The sequence below is a fragment of the Erinaceus europaeus genome, chromosome 3, assembly GCF_950295315.1.
Source record: "Erinaceus europaeus chromosome 3, mEriEur2.1, whole genome shotgun sequence".
Taxonomy (NCBI): Eukaryota; Metazoa; Chordata; class Mammalia; order Eulipotyphla; family Erinaceidae; genus Erinaceus; species Erinaceus europaeus.
In genome coordinates this window covers 55,026,349-55,043,480 of record NC_080164.1, presented here as the reverse complement: position 1 = coordinate 55,043,480, position 17,132 = coordinate 55,026,349, and the positions used below count along the sequence as shown (strand labels likewise).

Here is a 17,132-nt window from a genome sequence, read left to right as displayed (position 1 = left end):
TGTGGTTATTATTGTTGTTGATGTCCTTCATTGTTGGATAGGAAGAGAGGAGGGGAAGAAGGGGGGGGAGAGACAGACACCTGCAGACCTGCTTCACCTCTTGTGAAGCAACTCCTCCAAAGGTAGGGAAACCGGCTCCAACCAGATCCACCTGCACTTAACCCACTGCTACCACCCGACCCCCTCTAGTTTTTTTATTGCCACTAGGGTAACTGGCGGTACCCGGTGCCACTAATCCACTATTCCAGGTAGCTGTATTTTCCTTTCTAAATTTTTTTTATTAGACAGGACAAAGAAACTGAGAGGACAGGGAGATAGAAAAGATAGATACCTGCAGATCTACTTCATGGCTGTGAAACGGACCCCCTGCACATGGGGAGCTGGGGCTCGACCCAGATAGCTGCGTGCACCCCCTAAGTCCTAGTGTCTGTTTAAGTTTTCCCCCTTCCCCTTTCTTCTTCACCACAACACTGCTCAGCTTTGGTTTATGGTTTAAGGTGGTGCTGGGGGACTGAACTAGAGAGCTCAAAGTCTCACTGTACTTTTAAGAATTTAAACATTTTTAAATGTTTTTATTATTTTATTACTATAAAAATTTTATATTTTTGTATTATTAGAGGAATTGAGAGGAGATAGGGAGACAGAGTGACAGACACCTGCAGGTGGGGACAATCCCACTGACTCAAAAAAATTTAAGTTTTTTTTAAATTAATTTTTAAATTTCCTTTTGTTGCCCTTGTTGCTTTATTGTTGTAATTATTATTGTTGTCTGTCTTCATTGTTAAATAGGACAAAGAGAAATGGAGAGAGGGGAAGACAGAAGAGAAAGATAGACACTTGCAGAACTACTTCACTACTTGTGAAGCGACTCCCCTGCAGGTGGGGAAACGGGGGCTGGAAGCGGGATCCTTACAGCGGGCCTTGCGCTTTGCGCCACCTAGACTTAACCTGTTGCATTACCACCTGACTATCCCTTCCCCCAAATGTTATTAATGATTTTATAATGGTTTGCATGGTTATAACATTACTGGGTTAGAGTTCTCAGCCCCACCCACCCACTCTCAAGGATAACCAACCAAAGTTTTCACAAAATCTTAAAAAGACAGTTCAGCTACTTACAATCTACCCTGCCCCCTTTTTTCCTTATTATATGATTATATTGGGAGGAGGTTGAAATACAGGTGATTTCTTGTCTCTCTATGATAGGGTTATCGTTGGGACTCAGTCTCATCACTATAAATCCACTGCTCCCGGCAGCATTTTATTTCCCTTTTAATATATGACTGAAAGAAATTTAGGGCAGGGGAAATAGCATAATGATTATGCAGAGAGACTTGTGTCTGAGGCTTCAAATTCCTAGGTTCAATCCTTCGCATCACTATTAGCCAGAGCTAAGTAGTGCTCTAGTACAACTAAAAAAAAATAAATAAATAGGGGGTTGGGCGGTAGTGTAGTGGGTTAAGCGCCTGTGGTGCAAAGTGCAAGGACCGGTGGAAGGATCTCGGTTCGAGTCCCCGGCTCCCCACCTGCAGGGGAGTCGCTTCACAGGCGGTGAAGCAGGTCTGCAGGTGTCTATCTTTCTCTCCCCCTCTGTCTTCCCCTCCTCTCTCCATTTCTCTGTCCTATCCAACAAGGAACAACATCAACAGTGGTAATAATAATAACCACAATGAGGCTACAACAAGGGCAACAAAAGGGGGAAAAAATGGCCTCCAGGAGCGGTGGATTCATGGTGCAGGCACCGAGCCCAGCAATAACCCTGGAGGAAAAAAAAAAAAAAAAAACTGCATAGTGGTTAGAAAAGAGACTTCATGTCTAGGTTCCCAAATCTCAGGTTCAATCCCTTCTACCACCATAAACCAAAGTTGAGCAGTGTTCTAGCAGAACATGAAGTATAAAACTCCAGGATTAAAAGACACAAAAGGAAACTAAAGAGGGAAAAATCTGGCATCTCCCTGTTCCAACTGAATGGTAAAAGCATTTTGGTTGCTAAGCAATAGCTTAAATAAAAGAGTTCAATATTGGGCCACAATATGGGAGAAATTACCCATTATTTTCCTGATTGCCTATTTGGTGTAGAACAGAAAAACACTTCCAAGAGAAGGTAGTACCAATATACAACCATCTAGACAAAACTGCCTCCAAGTTAAGTCATCCTACCCTTCTAATCATTTCTTCCCCTTTCCAAGTTATGCAATTTTAAAACACAAGCAAATCACCAGGGGATCTCCCTGTTTACTGTATGAAGGTTATCAACCTCATTGCTAATAATCTTTCAATTCTTTTAAGGTTACTAACAACTTTGTACATGAGATCTAAACCAATGAAAAGAAAATCCAGGGGGTGGGGTGGTAGCACAGCTGGTTAAGCGCACATGGTGTAAAACGCACAGACTGGCTTAAAGATCCTAGTTCTAGCCCCCGGGGAGTCGCTTCACAGGTGTCTTTCCTTCTGTCTTCTCTCTCCATTTCTTTCTCTCCTATCCAACGATGACAACATCAATAACAACAATAAATCAACAAGGGCAACAAAAGAGGGAGAAGCAAATTAAAAAAAAAAAAGTCCAATGGAGGGCAGGAGTAGATAGCATAATGGTTCTGCAAAGAGACTCTAATGTGTGAGGCTCCAAAGTCCCAAGTTCAGTCCCCATGCACCATCATAAACTAGAGCTGAGCAATGATGATGTCTGGTAAAGAGGGGGGAAAAAAAATCCAGTTGAGTACTTTAATAACACTGAAAACATGTTTTCCACTAAAACTTCCTACTAGGACTCCCCCCCCCCAAAGGTGACACAACTGGAAGTGCACTGGGGTAAGTGGACATAGTACAAAGTGGAAGGACCTGTGGTGCAAGGCTTGAGCCCCAACTCCCCTCTCAATTTCTCTACCCGCCCCAAGAAAAAAGGCTGTAGCAGTGGATTCATAGCGATAAATCTGGAGACCAAAAAAGTTTCTAAATTCTACATTTGCGGTAGTCGGGCTGTAGCGCAGCGGGTTAAGCGCAGGTGGCACAAAGCACAAGGATTGGCATAAGGATCCCGGTTCGAACCCCGGCTCCCCACCTACAGGGGAGTCACTTCACAGGCGGTGAAGCAGGTCTGCAGGTGTCTATCTTTCTCTCCTCCTCTCTGTCTTCCCCTCCTCTCTCCATTTCTCTCTGTCCTATCCAACAACGATGACAACAACAATAATAACTACAACAATAAAACAACAAGGGCAACAAAAGGGAATAAATAAATAAAATAAATATTTAAAAAAAGAAGTATTTAAATTCTACATTTGCTTCCTTCATCTATACTAGAACTTAATTGGGAGGGGCCAGGTGGGTGGTGGCACTCCTGGCTGACTGCACATGTTACAACACATAAAGACCAGAATTCAAGCCACCAGTGCCCCCTTGCAAGGAGAAAGCTTCAGGAGTGAAGCAGGCTGCAGGTGTATGTCTCTCGTCCCCTCTATCTCTCCCTTTCCTCTCAATTTCTATCCTTTTTTAAAAACAGTTATTTTAAATTATATTTATTTATTTATTGGAGAGGTCAGAAATTGAGAGGGAAAGGGGTGGTAGGAAGAGAGAAATCTGCAGACCCGCTTCACCATTTGTGAAGCTTTCTCCCTGCAGGTGGGGACCAAGGGCTTGAACCCGGGTCCTTGTACATTGTAGCACGTGAGCTCTACCAGGCCCACCACTCGGCTCCCCGTTTCTGATGATCTCTATCCAATAAAGATTTAAAAAAAAAAAAAAACTACCTTGGAGAATACTACATATCAAGATCTTACCTTATAGAAATTATTTTGAAACATTTTTCTAAATCCACTTTTCATTAAAGTCAATTTATGGAGAATCATTTTAATACTATGGAAAGTTATTAGACTTTTTTATGGAAGCTGCCTCCTTCACACCAAGCTCCCAGGTTCAACCTCCATCCTCATCCTCATAAGCCACAGTTGAGCAGTGATATATGATATCTAGCCATATATATGTATCACTAGACTACCAGAGCGCACTAAAATATATTTGAAAAACTTTTTTCCTTTAATTGTATCAATAATGTTAGATTCCAGGCATAGAAAATAACTCATGTGGTGTATTCCACCAAAGTAAAAGACTGGGGGGGGGGGGGAGTTTACAGGTCCTGGAAAAGGATGACAGAGGACCTAGTAGGAGTTGTATTATTATATAGAAAACTGAGAAATGTTGTGCATGTACAAACTATTGTACCCACTGTCAAATGTAAAACATTAATGCTCCAATAAAGGAAAAAAAGAAAATAACTCATAGGGCTGGGTGGTGCACCTGGTTGAGTGCACGTATTAATTACAGTCACAAGGAGCCAGGTTACCCATCTGCAAGGGGAAAGCTTTGGGAGTGGTGAAGCAGTGCTGTGGGTGTCTCTCTCCCTATCTCCCTCTCAATTTCTGGCTGTCTCTATCCAATAATTAATAAATAAATAAAGATAATAACAAAAAAGAAACTCATAATGGTTATGCAAAAAGACTCATGCCTGAAGCTCAAAGTTCCAAGTTCAATCCCCTGCCACCACCATAAACCAGAGCTCTGGTTAAAAAAAAAAAAAAAAATGAAATGAAAATAACTCACCCACAGAGCATATGCCTATGTGAGGTCCTGAATTTAAGTCCAGGCACCAGAAGGGGGGGGAGAGGCTGAGGAGAACACAACTGGGAGGAAAAAAAAAGATTTCAGAAGGAAAAGAACTCCACCTGCAGGGGAGTCGCTTCACAGGCGGTGAAGCAGGTCTGCAGGTGTCTAACTTTCTCTCTCACTCCTCTCTCCATTTCTCTGTCCTATTCAACAACGATGACATCAACAATGACAAGAACAACAAAAAGGGAAAATAAATATTAAAAAAAAAAAAAAGGGAGGAGAGCCGCGCGGTAGTGCAGCGGGTTAAGCACACGTGGCGCAAAGCGCAAGGACCAGCATAGGATCCTGGTTCGAGCCCCTGGCTCTCCACCTGCAGGGGAGTCACTTCACAGGCAGTGAAGCAGGTCTGCAGGTGTCTATCTTTCTCTTCTCCCCACTCCATTTCTCTATCCTATCCAATAATGATGACATCAATAACAACAACTACAACAGCAATAAAAAAAAACAAGGGTAACTAAAGGGAAAATAAATAAACATATATTAAAAAAAAAAAAGGAAATCACTTTAACTTCACCAGAGCACTATCAGGAATTTAATATTCTAACAAAACCGCTAAGGAATATTTGTCACTTACCTTAAAAGACTTTACTAAGATAATTTTTATTCATTAAAAAGTCCCACAAAGATTTAAGATTGCCCATTTTTTGGTAAGATACAAAATTTTCATCTTTCAATTAAGTGCTTACTATATCATTTTGATAAGCAAGTGTGTAAGTTCAAACAGCATCAAGAACTGGGGGCTGCTAGACTTAGCCTGAGTAATGCTCTGGTTCTCCCTCTCTCTTGCTCTCAAAGTTTTTTAAAAAGTTTATGGGCTGATGAGATAGCATAGTGGTTATGTTTTTATGTCTGAGACTGTGAGGCTCCAGGTTCAATCCCCAGTATAAGATAAGAGCTGAGTGTCTCTGCATCTATCTCTCTCTACACACACAAACACACACACACACTTTCTCTGCAACTTAAATGCTTCAAAATATGTCACATTAAACCTAAATATATTATACACGTAGCCTAGAATATCTACAAGGCACTTTAAAGTAATTGGAATATTTTATTTAATAGGGTAAGAACAATCAGAAGCACTCCACTTCAACCCTGTCAAAACATTTAATTTTTGTCACCAGATCATTTCTCATTACAACATATAATTCCAATTCATTGTCAAAGTTACAATCAACTACTTTACCTGGGCTCCTTCTCCATGGTATAAGCAATTCACCACATTGTCTAACAGGTTGATATCCAGTTTTTGGCTGAAATCGAGCAGCTGACGAGCTGCATGGTCTGCTAACATTGTCATAATTGCTGGCATAGATTACTGAAAATAAAATAACACAATAAATAATGTACCTATGAAGTTGATACTATCAAAAAAAACTTTCTGCAAGTTATTTTAATTCAACTATACTTACACATACTTTAATGAATATTTTGGAGACAACCCAAACAACTGAGATAATAAAAGCTAAATTTGCCCTGTAAATAAATTGCCATACTTTGGTGTTACTGGGGTCCTTCCAACTTTTCTAGTGTTTGCGATCCCAGAAAAAAAACTTACTATCCCGGGGAAGCAATTACAGAAGCCAGACCTTCTACCTTCTGCATCCCTCAATGACCCTGGGTCCATGCTCCCAGAGGGATAGAGAATGGGAAAGCTATCAGGGGAGGGGGTGGGTTATGGGGATTGGGTGTTGGGAATTGTGTGGAGTTGTACCCCTCCTACCTTATGCTTTTGTTCACTAATTCTTTCTTAAATAAAAAATTAAAAAAAAAAAAAAAAAAACCTTACTATCCCATCTACTCTAGTTACTATACCTATTTAATGTATTACTGGGAATTTACGGTCCATAAAATGATAGTGTTCAAAGTCTTCATCTCAAATTTTAAAGAACAAATAAAGTTCAAGTGGAAGTTTTTAACATCTTCCTAAATAGGACCTTCACGTCTTTATTTCACACACACAAACTTTGGATAGAGACAGAGAAATTGGGAGGGGAAACGACGACCTTGAAGCAGAGTCCTTGTGTACATACTGTAAGGTGCTATTACTAGGCATGCCACCTCCCAGCTCCTAAATAGGCTCTTCTAAGTGCGATAAAAGTTCACCTGCTATCACTTCACCCTCTATCTTAATTTTAATGATCCAGGGGGTAGGGCGGTAGTGCAGCAGGTTAAGCGCACATGGCCGTAAAGCCAAGGACTGGCATAAGGATCCTGGTTCCAGCCCCCAGATCCCAACATCATCAACGACAACAATTAACAAGGGCAACAACAACAAAAAATTGGGAAAAAATGGCCTCCAGGAGCAGTGGATTCGTTCATCGAGCCCCAGCAATACGCCTGGAGGCGAAAACAAATACCAAAGACCAATGAAAAAGCTCATCTGGGTAGTGCACTGCTTTGCCAAGTAAACAAACAGGCCCAAGTTTGGTCTCCACAGCATTGAATTCAATTTCAGAACTGTGGTCTCTTTCATTCCCTCTCTTTTTAAATTTTTTAATTATCTCTATTTAGTTATTGGATAGAGACAGCCAGACATAGAGAGGGAAAGAGAGACACATGCAATACTGCTTCACCACTAGAAAAGCTTTCCCCCTGTAGGTGGGGACCAGAGGCTCGAATCTGAACACTGTTAACGTGTGCTCGACTAGGGGTGCCACCACCTGGACCCTTTCATTCTCAAGTCTCTAAAAATAAATAAAAATGTACTGGAAAGGAAGATGTTAAAAGTTAATTGTGGTATACAAAGGTTGGGCATGTGCAAGGACCTAGGGTCAAGCACTCACTCTGTCCCCACCTGCAGGGGGGAAAGTTTCCTAAGTGGTGAAGCAGTGCTGCAAGTGTGTCTCTCCCCTATCTTCCCCTCCCTTCTAAAGTCTGTATCAATAAATAATATTAATTAAAAAAATAAATATGTGGTGTATTGCACCAAAGTAAAGGGCTCCTGAATGGGTGAGAGGTGTTTAGTGTGTTATGTGGAAAACTGAGAAATGTCACACATGTACCAACTACTGCATTTTACTGTCAACTGTGAACCATTAGTCCCCCAATAAAAGAAAAATTAATTAAACATCGTGCACAAGTTTTTCTACTGTTACAGCAAATATGATTAGGAACCACGTTTTAACAAAACTCAACCTCTCTAGAACTTGTTTCTACACTCAGTTAAGTCATCTGTAGAAATCTGGAAGTTTAAAAACACAAAGCCTTGAATATACTATCTTGAAAAAACAAACACAAATTCAATCACAACAGAAAAAATGAGATGCTCAAATAAGGTACTGGCTAAAACCTACTCATTCATATGCAATGCTACCTTTCTAAGAGGATTCTTCATTGAGATGCTGGCACATTTTTGTTATCCAGCATTTAAAAAATCCCTCCCTTTTTCTCAAAGTCAGTGCCACTCAAGTTTGATTACTTAAATTAGCATTTCCTAGACTTCTTGGGGTGGGTCGAGATTTGTTAACACCAGACAAATATGACACTGAAATAAGTTAACTCAAAATTTATAAAAGACACCCCAAGATTCTTGCACAAAAATTCCTTAATTTTTTTTTTTTTAATTTAGATTGAACAAGGTAAAGTGATCATCTCCACCTAACTCCCTCTCTTAAAGTTTTCCAGAATCAGCGAGTGAGTCTGATTACTTTGCATTTGGGAAAACTGGCTTGACAGCATGTACTGGTCATTATATAGGAGTCTAAAAATATTCTTAGGGGCAGGAGTAGATAGCAGAACGGTTATGCAAAGAGATTCTCATGCCTGAGGCTCCATAGTCCCAGGTTCAATCCTCAGCACCACCATAAACCAGAGCTGAACAGTGTTCTGGTAAACAATAAATATAAAAAAGTAAAAAAAAAAAAAAAATCTTTGTGACAACATCAACTTTAAGGTAAATATTAAAAGTTAGATATGACAGATATTAATGAATTCAAGAATTTTATTTCTTCCAAGTGTTGCTAGATTGACAGTGAAAATTGATATCACAAATTTTTACAGCAGCTAGTCTTGTTTACATACTACCTTACATAAACAGGAAGCTTTGGTGTAAATAGCAATACAAATACTTGGGACCAGGCAGTGGAACACCTGGTAAAGCACAACAGTGCCAAGGACCCAGATTCAAGCCCCTGGACCCCACCTGCAGGGGTTAAGTTTCACCAGTGAAACAGCAGTGCTGAAAGTGTCAGTCCTTCTGTCTCTCCCCCCCCCCCCCCTTTAGCTTCTCTGCCTCTATAATTTCCCTTCTTTCAAGATCGGAACAAACTTAAGAGACTAAAGAAATGTACACAAAGTTCCACAACCTACACACCAAGTTTTTCACTTCATGGGCAGATTCTATTTAGCCCTAACTACTGAAATTTGCTTGCCAAGAAACAGAACGACTTATTGGCATTAACTATTTTATTTTCAAGTACTCTGTCTTTAAAGAATTTTTCAATCTAAATGCATGTGAAAATCAGGTATATTAGAGAACCAGCAGCTATCTCCGAAATGACCTACCTATTCTTGAACAGTACGTACTACAGAAATGGCGGCTTCCTAACCAATGCCAAGCACTTTTAGTCCCCTTAATGAAAGGGCTTCCAAAAACATTCTTTCCTATTACTAACAGTGTCCCACGGCTTAAGATACACACCAGCAAACAGCTATAGCGTGAGAGAGTAACCACAACAACCGCTTCTTTTTTTCTTTTTCCTCCTTGGGATACTCAATCCTAAAGTCCACTCAATGGGTAGAGTACACAAGGGTTTATCTAGCAATGTGGAGACTTCCAAAATACCTTCACTGCTGCTTCAAACAGAATCAGCAGCGGAGGGTAGAGAGCATAATTGTTATGCAAAGAGACTCTCGTGCCTGAGGCTCCAAAGTCCCAGGTTCAACCCCCCCCACCACCATAAGCCAGAGCTGAGCAGTGCTCTGGTTAAAATAAATAAATAAATAAAAACAAAAAAGAATCAGCAAACAGCTAAAATACTGCCAGCTCTCTTGCCAAAAGCAGAAAATTATAACCGTTCCTTAATAATAACTACACAGGTAAATTAAAAAAAAAATCGCTACAAGGAGGAGGCTGCTACTTTGGTTTGTGGGCAAATCGCCCGCTTCATTCAATAGAAACACACCTCACCAGGGCCCGCCCTCCCTGCTTCCCACCGCGCCGACTAGCAGCTTCTAACTATAGCTCGGAGGAGCACGCACTCACCCCGCCCAAACTGAGGCTTAGCCCCAGCGCCTGAAGTTCACCGCCCATTTCCCAGGCAGCATGGCTCCTTCGTGATCAGGTCCTGGCTGAGCAGACCTTCCACGCTCCCTCTACTACACCGCTTCCCTCGCACCCACCCCGAGACATAAGCATGAAGGAGATTCGGGGCATCACCCACAGTCGAAAACCAGCACTAAATGATCGGCTCACTTACACTTAAGTCCCCGAAAACAAACTACAACACGGAGCCCCCATTTGCAGATCGGGGTGGGGTGGGGTCAGTGAAAACTAACCCTTCCTACTTTTAATCTTACTACGGGGTAAAAGCCAGACGAGACCTAGAGATTTTGAGTTCCTTTACATGAGGAGCAGGGATCCAGCAGCCCCTCCCTCCCCAGATCCCAGGCTCTCCACCGACGGGCCACGTGATGCAGGCGGACGTTTCAATGCTGCTGCACTAAATATTTCTGGAAACTTCCACTCCTAATAATCTACAGAGATGTTCCTGAAAGCGCCCCAACTTTTCTCCAGACCCCGAAGGCTGGAGAAGCCCTTCCACGGCCGCCCTGGACCCCCGCTTCACCATCTAGCTCCTTGTCCCCCCTCTGCCACCCACCACCCGCCAATGACCCAGCAAGCGCTCCCCTCCGCGGCCGCCTCCCCGCCTCCACCCGCCGGCGGCCGGAGCTCATTCAATCGCTGGCTCCGCGCAGGGCCCGCCGCCTCCCGGGCTCGCCTCCCGCCGCGCCCCGCGCCGGCCTCCTCCCGCCCGCCCGCGCCGCCGCCCGCCCCGCGGCCCCGGAGCCACAGCCGACTTACCCAGGAATCGAACTAACTGCTTCTTCCTTCCTTGTCGGGGGATTAGGGCGAGGGAAGGTGGGGAAGGGGGAGAAGGGAGGAAATCAAGGTGGGTTTCAGTTTTCCCCACCTTAAAAAAAAAGGAAAATTTTGAAAACGGAGGGGGTAAAAGCAAAAAAGGGGAAAAAAAAGGCTCAACAGTATTTAGTAATTTCAGGGCCACCTCCCCCACCACGCGCACATACACACACACACACGCACACACCCGCCCCCCTTCAAAAAAAAGGGGTATTAATCTGAAATAAATGCTCCCGCCGGACCGGGGAATAAGGGGAGGGGGAAGGGAAGGGGGTCAAATCCCAGAGATTCAGCCCCGGCGGGACCCGCCAGCCACAGGCGGCAGCAGGAGCGGCAGGAGTAGGGGGCGTAGAGTCCACACGGCCGGAGGACGCTCTGCTGCCAGTTGCAGTCCGACTCCCCCGACCAAAATACGGCTCCCTCTCTCACGCGGCTCCGGCGCCGGCCCCCCCCCCACCCAGGCTCGCCTAAACTTTCCCCCCTTCTACAGCTCCTCAGCGACTGGTGGCTCCCCCCTCCCCCTCGGGGTGGTTGCACGGACTGCAGCAGCAAAGACTGGAACCGGCACCGCCGCCCGGGCTGTAGCTACTGTTGCTGTAGCTGATGCTGTGGCTCCCGCTGCTCCTGCCGCGGCCGCTGCAGCCGCGTCTCCCCCTCCTCCTAGTGCCTCAAACTCGGAACCGGTTGAAACCGGTTCAGACTGGGAGATTCCATCTCGGTTGAGTTTTCAGCCCATGGCGCCGCGGAGCGTTTGGAACCTGGGCCTCCGCCCCCAGGCCGCTCGTCCATTGGCTAGTTTCAGCTACAGCCGCGCCATCAGCCTACCAGTTATTGGCCAGATCGCCCGTCACTCTCACCTCAAGGCTCCACACGAACCCGCCGCTTCAGCCCCCGCCTCTCTCCAGCAGCGATTTGCCCGCAGAGTGGGGGAAGGGAAGTGAGGCGGGTCGAAAAGGAGCGAGGAGTGGGGTGGAGGAGGAGGAGGAGGGACGGAGAGCTGTGTCCAGCTAGAAGAGAGCGAACACAAACCGCGCGGAGGATTGGTTCGAGCGAGCTGTCAATCAGTGAAGCCCGCCCTCGACTTCCCGTCCTCCTCCCGCTCCCCCCTCCCACTGCTTAGTCCGCAGGCCCGGTCTTTTTGGCCCGCTCATTGGCTGGGCGCCTCTGGTGACGTAGAGGGTGGGGCAGAGCTCGTGAGCTGGTGGCGGCGCGAGTTTGAGCACAGCGCGCGGCTTCAGGCGGCGTTCGCTAGGCTTCCCCGATCCTTGTCGTCCCGCCTCCGCCGACTCCCGCCGACCTGTGGTCCCGAGCCGCCAGAGCAGGGCCTGCCCTCACTATTGGGGGCTGTTTTAGGGACACCGAGCAGGGCTCACCTAGTTTTTTTGTTTTTGTTTTTTCTAAGAGGGATTGGAAGAAAAGACAACGCTTCCTCTGATTTTCAAAACCTGGGTTTGGGGCCGGGGACTTGAGAGTGAAAAGATACCTTTCTTTTCTTTTCTTTTTTTTTTTTTTTTTGGAGGGAGGTACTGCTTAATAGTTTAACTTAGTGTCTTCCCAGGCTGATAATTGGTTGAAGCAACAGCCAACCATTCATAAACACTAAAACGTTATCACCGGCATTTTTTTCTTTGTAAATTCACGCCAGCTGCCTCCCACTTAGTGGCCTTGATTAGCATTGCCGCCTTTCATATAGTCTGTCATCACCAAACAGTGTTTTCTTCCTTTTTTAAAAAAATATTTAATTAGTGGACAGAGAAATCAAGAGGAAAGCGGAGATAGGGAGAGACTGCAGCACTGCATCACCGCTCCTGAAACTTCCCAGCAGCAGGTGGGAAGACCAATGGCTTGAACCCTAGACCTTGCACATGGTAACTTGCACTCAACCAGGTGTGCCATCACCTTGCCCTCAAACAGTATTTTCTATGAAAGTCATATGTACACGGCCTTTCACATGGTTGGTTGCCTCTCTGGTTTGTCCCCAAGTGCCCTTGAAATCAGCTTTACTGATTGTTCTTTGAAACAGCAAGCATTCACCAGCATTCACTAGGCCCTTGTGCCACCAAGAGATTGATACGTTTTTCTTCGGCAACTCCTCTTCAAGTCCTCAATCAAAGTGGACAATAATACCGAAGCACCACTTTATAACTCCCTCACTTTATGATCTAAACTCAGTATTCAATGATCAAAATGACATTCAGGTCTAGGATTTTTTAAAAAATATATTTTTGTTTATTTATTAATGAGAAAGGAGGAGAGAGAGAGAACGAACCAGACACCACTCTGGCATGTTTGCTGCTGGAGATTCAAGTCAGGACCTCATTGAGAGTACAATGCTTTATCTACTCCACCTCTCAGACCACTAGGTTTGGGATTTTCATTCATTTCCTAATGAGTAATGCCGAACCACAGTACACAATATATGTAATATACACTGATCAACACTCTAAAATCTGATGTCTTATGTTTCATTTTATTTCTATTTTTTTAATTTTCTTTTAAAAAAATATTCCCTTTTGTTACCCTTGTTTTTTATTACTGTAGTTATTGTTGTTGTTATCGATGTCGTCGTTGTTGGATAGGACAGAGAAATGGAGAGAGGAGGGGAAGACAGAGAGGGGGAGAGAAAGACACCTGCAGACCTGCTTCACCGCTTGTGAAGCGACTCCCCTGCAGGTGGGGAGCTGGGGGCTCAAACCCGGATCCTTATGCCGATCCTTGCGCTTTGCACCACCTGTGCTTAACCCCCTGTGCTACCACCCGACTCCCTAACTTTTTAAAATATTTATTTCCTTTTGTTGCTCTTGTTTTATTGTTGTAGTTATTATTGTTGTTATTGGTGTCGCTGTTATTGGATAGGACAAAGAGAAATTGAGAGAGGAGGGGGAAACAGGGGAGAGAGAAAGACACCTGCAAACCTGCTTCACCGCTTGTGAAGCGACTTCCCTGTAGGTGGGGAGCCGGAGGCTAGACCGGGATCCTTACGTTGGTCCTTGGGCTTTGCGACGTGCGCTTAACCCGCTGCACTACCGCCCGACTCCTTATTTTATTTTATTTTATTTTATTTTTCTTTCTTTTTTTTTTTTTCTCCAGGGTTACTGCTGGGCTTGGTGCCTGCACCATGAATCCACCAATCCTGGAGGCCATTTTCTTCCCCTTTTGTTGCCCCTGTTGTTGTAGCCTCGTTGTGGTTATTATTACCATTGTTGATGTTGTTCATTGTTGGATAGGACAGAGAGAAATGGAGAGAGGAGGGGAAGACAGAGAGGGGGAGAGAAAGATAGACACCTGCAGACCTGCTTCACCGCCCGTGAAGCGACTCCCCTGCAGGTGGGGAGCCGGGGTTCGAACCGGGATCCTTATGCCGATCCTTGCGCTTTGCGCCACGTGAGCTTAACCCACTGCGCCACCGCCCGACCCCCTTTATTTTATTTTTTAAACATAACTTATTTCATTCTTTTCGTTTTCCATTTATTTATTTATTAATCCGAGAGAGAGAGAGAAATTGAGAGGGGAGGGGGAGATAGGGAGAGAGACAGAGAGACACCTGCAACCCTGCTTCACCACGTGTGAAGCTTTCCCTCTAGAGGTGGGGACCAGGGGCTTGAACCCAGGTCCTTAGGCACTGTAGTGTGTGGGCTGAACCAGGTGAACCACCGCCTGGCCCTGTGTCTTATATTTTAAAACTCCCTCATCCCACCTGTGCCATTTTCAGCTCTTGTACCAGAATGTGCTTATTTAGATGGCCGAATAAGAACAAAATCTAGGAATAAAAACCTGGTTTTGTTCAGAATGTGACTTTGGGCAAATTAAATCACTTTGACCTTAACTCCCTTCACACTCTTGCTAGGAAGCTGACATATTCCACTAGAATCTCATCCTTGTTAGATATGGATATGAGGAAATAGTATCCTCCATAAAGAACTTTAAAGATTATGAAATTTGAGTATTCTCAGTTTATTGCCCCCCCCCCCGTTGCATTTATTTATCAATGAGAAGGTAGAAAGTGAGAACCAGAACATCATACTGGCACATGCAGTGCCAGGGACCTCATGCTTGAGATTCTAAAGCCTTATGCATTGTGTCACCTCCCTGGCAGCCTGCTCTCCATTTCATGGGATATATTCATTCCATCCTTACTTAAAAAAAAAAATATATATATATATGTATATATATATATATATTATTTATTAATGAGAAAGATAGGAGGAGAGAGAAAAAGAACCAGACATTGCTGTGGTACATGTGCTGCCAGGGATTGAACTTGAGAGTCCAATGCTTTATCCACTGGGCCACCTTCTGGACCACCTTTTTTTTTTTTCTTTACTAAATCACAGCTCAACTCTGGTTTATGGTAGTTAGAGGGATTGAACCTGGGCCCTCCAAGCCTCAGACATGACTTTTTTTTTTTTCCAATAAGAGGCTTCTTTTTATTTAATTTTATTTTCCCCTTTCGTTGCCCTTGTTTTTCATTGTTGTAGTTATTATTATTGTTGTTGTTGTTGATGTCATCATTGTTGCATAGGACAGAGAGAAATGGAGAGAGGAGGGGAAGACAGAGGGGGAGAGAAAGACAGACACCTGCACATCTGCTTCACCACCTGTGAAGCAAGTCCCTTGCAGGTGGGGAGCGGGGCTTGAACCGGGATCCTTACGCCGGTCCTTGTGCCATATGCGCTTAACCCACTAAGGTACCACCCGACCCCCAGGCATGACAGTTTTTGCATAATCATTATGTTATCTTCTCTGCTCTCATTCAGTCATCAAATTATATTCCTAGGAAGTGATTATCTTTTTTTTTCTTTTTTTTTTAAAAGAATTTATTTATTGTGGGTTTTTTGTTAGTTTTTTTTTTTTCTTTAAGATTTTATTTATTTGTTAATGAGAAAGACAGGAGGAAAGAGAAAGAACCAGACATCACTCTGGTACCTGCTGCCAGGTATTGAACTCAGGACCTCATACTTTAGAGGCCAGTGCTTTATCCACTGCACCATCTCCTGGACAACAGGTTTTTGTTTGTTTGTTTTTTTGTTTTTTCTTACAGTTAGCCAAAATGGAGTATTCATTGTAAATTGTTACTAGTGAATGAATAGAGAAGTAACAGGGAAGATAATTGTGTTTGAGGGACCGGGTTTGAGGGCACACCTGGTTGGGCATACTTGTTTCAACACTCAAGAACCTGGGTTCAAGCCTCCAGTCCCTACCTGTATGGGGAAAGCTTTGCGAGTGGTGAAGCAGTGTGGCAGGTGTCTCTCTGTCTGTCTCCCTTCTCTACCACCCCCTACCCTCTCAATTTCTGTCTATCTTTATCCAATAACTAAATAAAGATAATTAAAAAAATAAAATAATAATTGTGTTTGATCATGACTGAATGCAGAACAGAGGTCTACTATGCACTAATGTGCCTTTTTTATATCTTTTTTCCCCTGATGTTATTTTATTACCTTAATTGTTGGAATTAACCCTTGAAATGGGATACAGATAAGGAAATCTATGTAACTCCACTGAGTGCCTACTACCAAGTAGGCTTTTGCCCACCTTTTTGTGCAATGTCACTAAATTGTCACAGCAACCCCATAAGATATGATTATTTTGAAAACTTCACTCATGCTTCTCATCCTGTCCCATCTCATCCTATCCTATGTACCCAATACACACTTCCTAATTATGTTGTTGTGTTTTATTATTATCTGTGCTTTTGAGGTCATTTACACCAGTGATATTTGCATGATGGAAATTTTGTACAGTTCACAATCCCATGATAATGTGGCATCACATTGGCAACTTGAAATAGGTGTGATGGAAATATTTATATTATGGAAGTCAGCCAAAATTCATGATTTCTTTTCTTGCAAGAGTTTTTTTTTTTTTTTAGACCTTTGTCGGTATACCATTGTCTGTTAAAGACCATCAAGAAGGCCATAGCTAAAATGATGAATGAAATAGTGGGGGTTGTATTGTTAAATGGGAATCTGGGGAATGTTATGCATGTAAAAAAAAAAAAAAAGAAGAAGAAGTAGAAACAAACAAAAAAAGAAGGCCATAGCTGTGGTCAAAGTTGACTGAGCAATGGGAAATGAAATCATAGCTGTAAATGGGTCAGGTAAGAGGACATGATGTAGGGCATTACTGTAGGCCATTGTGGCTTGTTTTCTCAGTGAGATTGGGAGCCATCCAAGACATAATGATTTGACTTGACTTCAGATTCAACAGTATCACTCTAAATTCTGTGCTGAGAATTGCCTAGGGAATAAGAGTAGAAAGAGTGACGCCTTTTAGAAAATTTTGCAGGGTCGGGATAGATAGCATAATGGTTATGCAAACAGACTCTCATGCCTGAAGCTCCAGAGTTCCCAGTTCAATTCCCCGCACAACCTTATAAGCCAGACCT

At 43.6% G+C, this 17,132-nt stretch overlaps 1 protein-coding gene across 3 annotated transcripts in view; it reads right to left on the bottom strand.

Annotated features, from left to right (window-relative positions):
- Nucleotides 1-11,724, bottom strand: part of XPO1 (exportin 1) — a 52,563-nt gene extending 40,839 nt beyond the window's left edge. The window contains exons 1-2 of one of the 3 annotated variants that reach the window (XM_060187221.1): nt 11,602-11,724; nt 5,849-5,980 (exon numbers count right to left, since the gene is read on the bottom strand). In XM_060187221.1, the coding sequence (XP_060043204.1) occupies nt 5,849-5,974 (126 nt within the window). In that variant the 5' untranslated portion in view covers nt 5,975-5,980; nt 11,602-11,724. Of the gene's footprint in view, nt 1-5,848; nt 5,981-10,687; nt 11,506-11,601 lie in introns of those variants that run through there. The other 2 variants (XM_007539631.3, XM_060187222.1) reach the window with 2 other exon arrangements.
- Nucleotides 11,725-17,132: the final 5,408 nt, after the last annotated feature.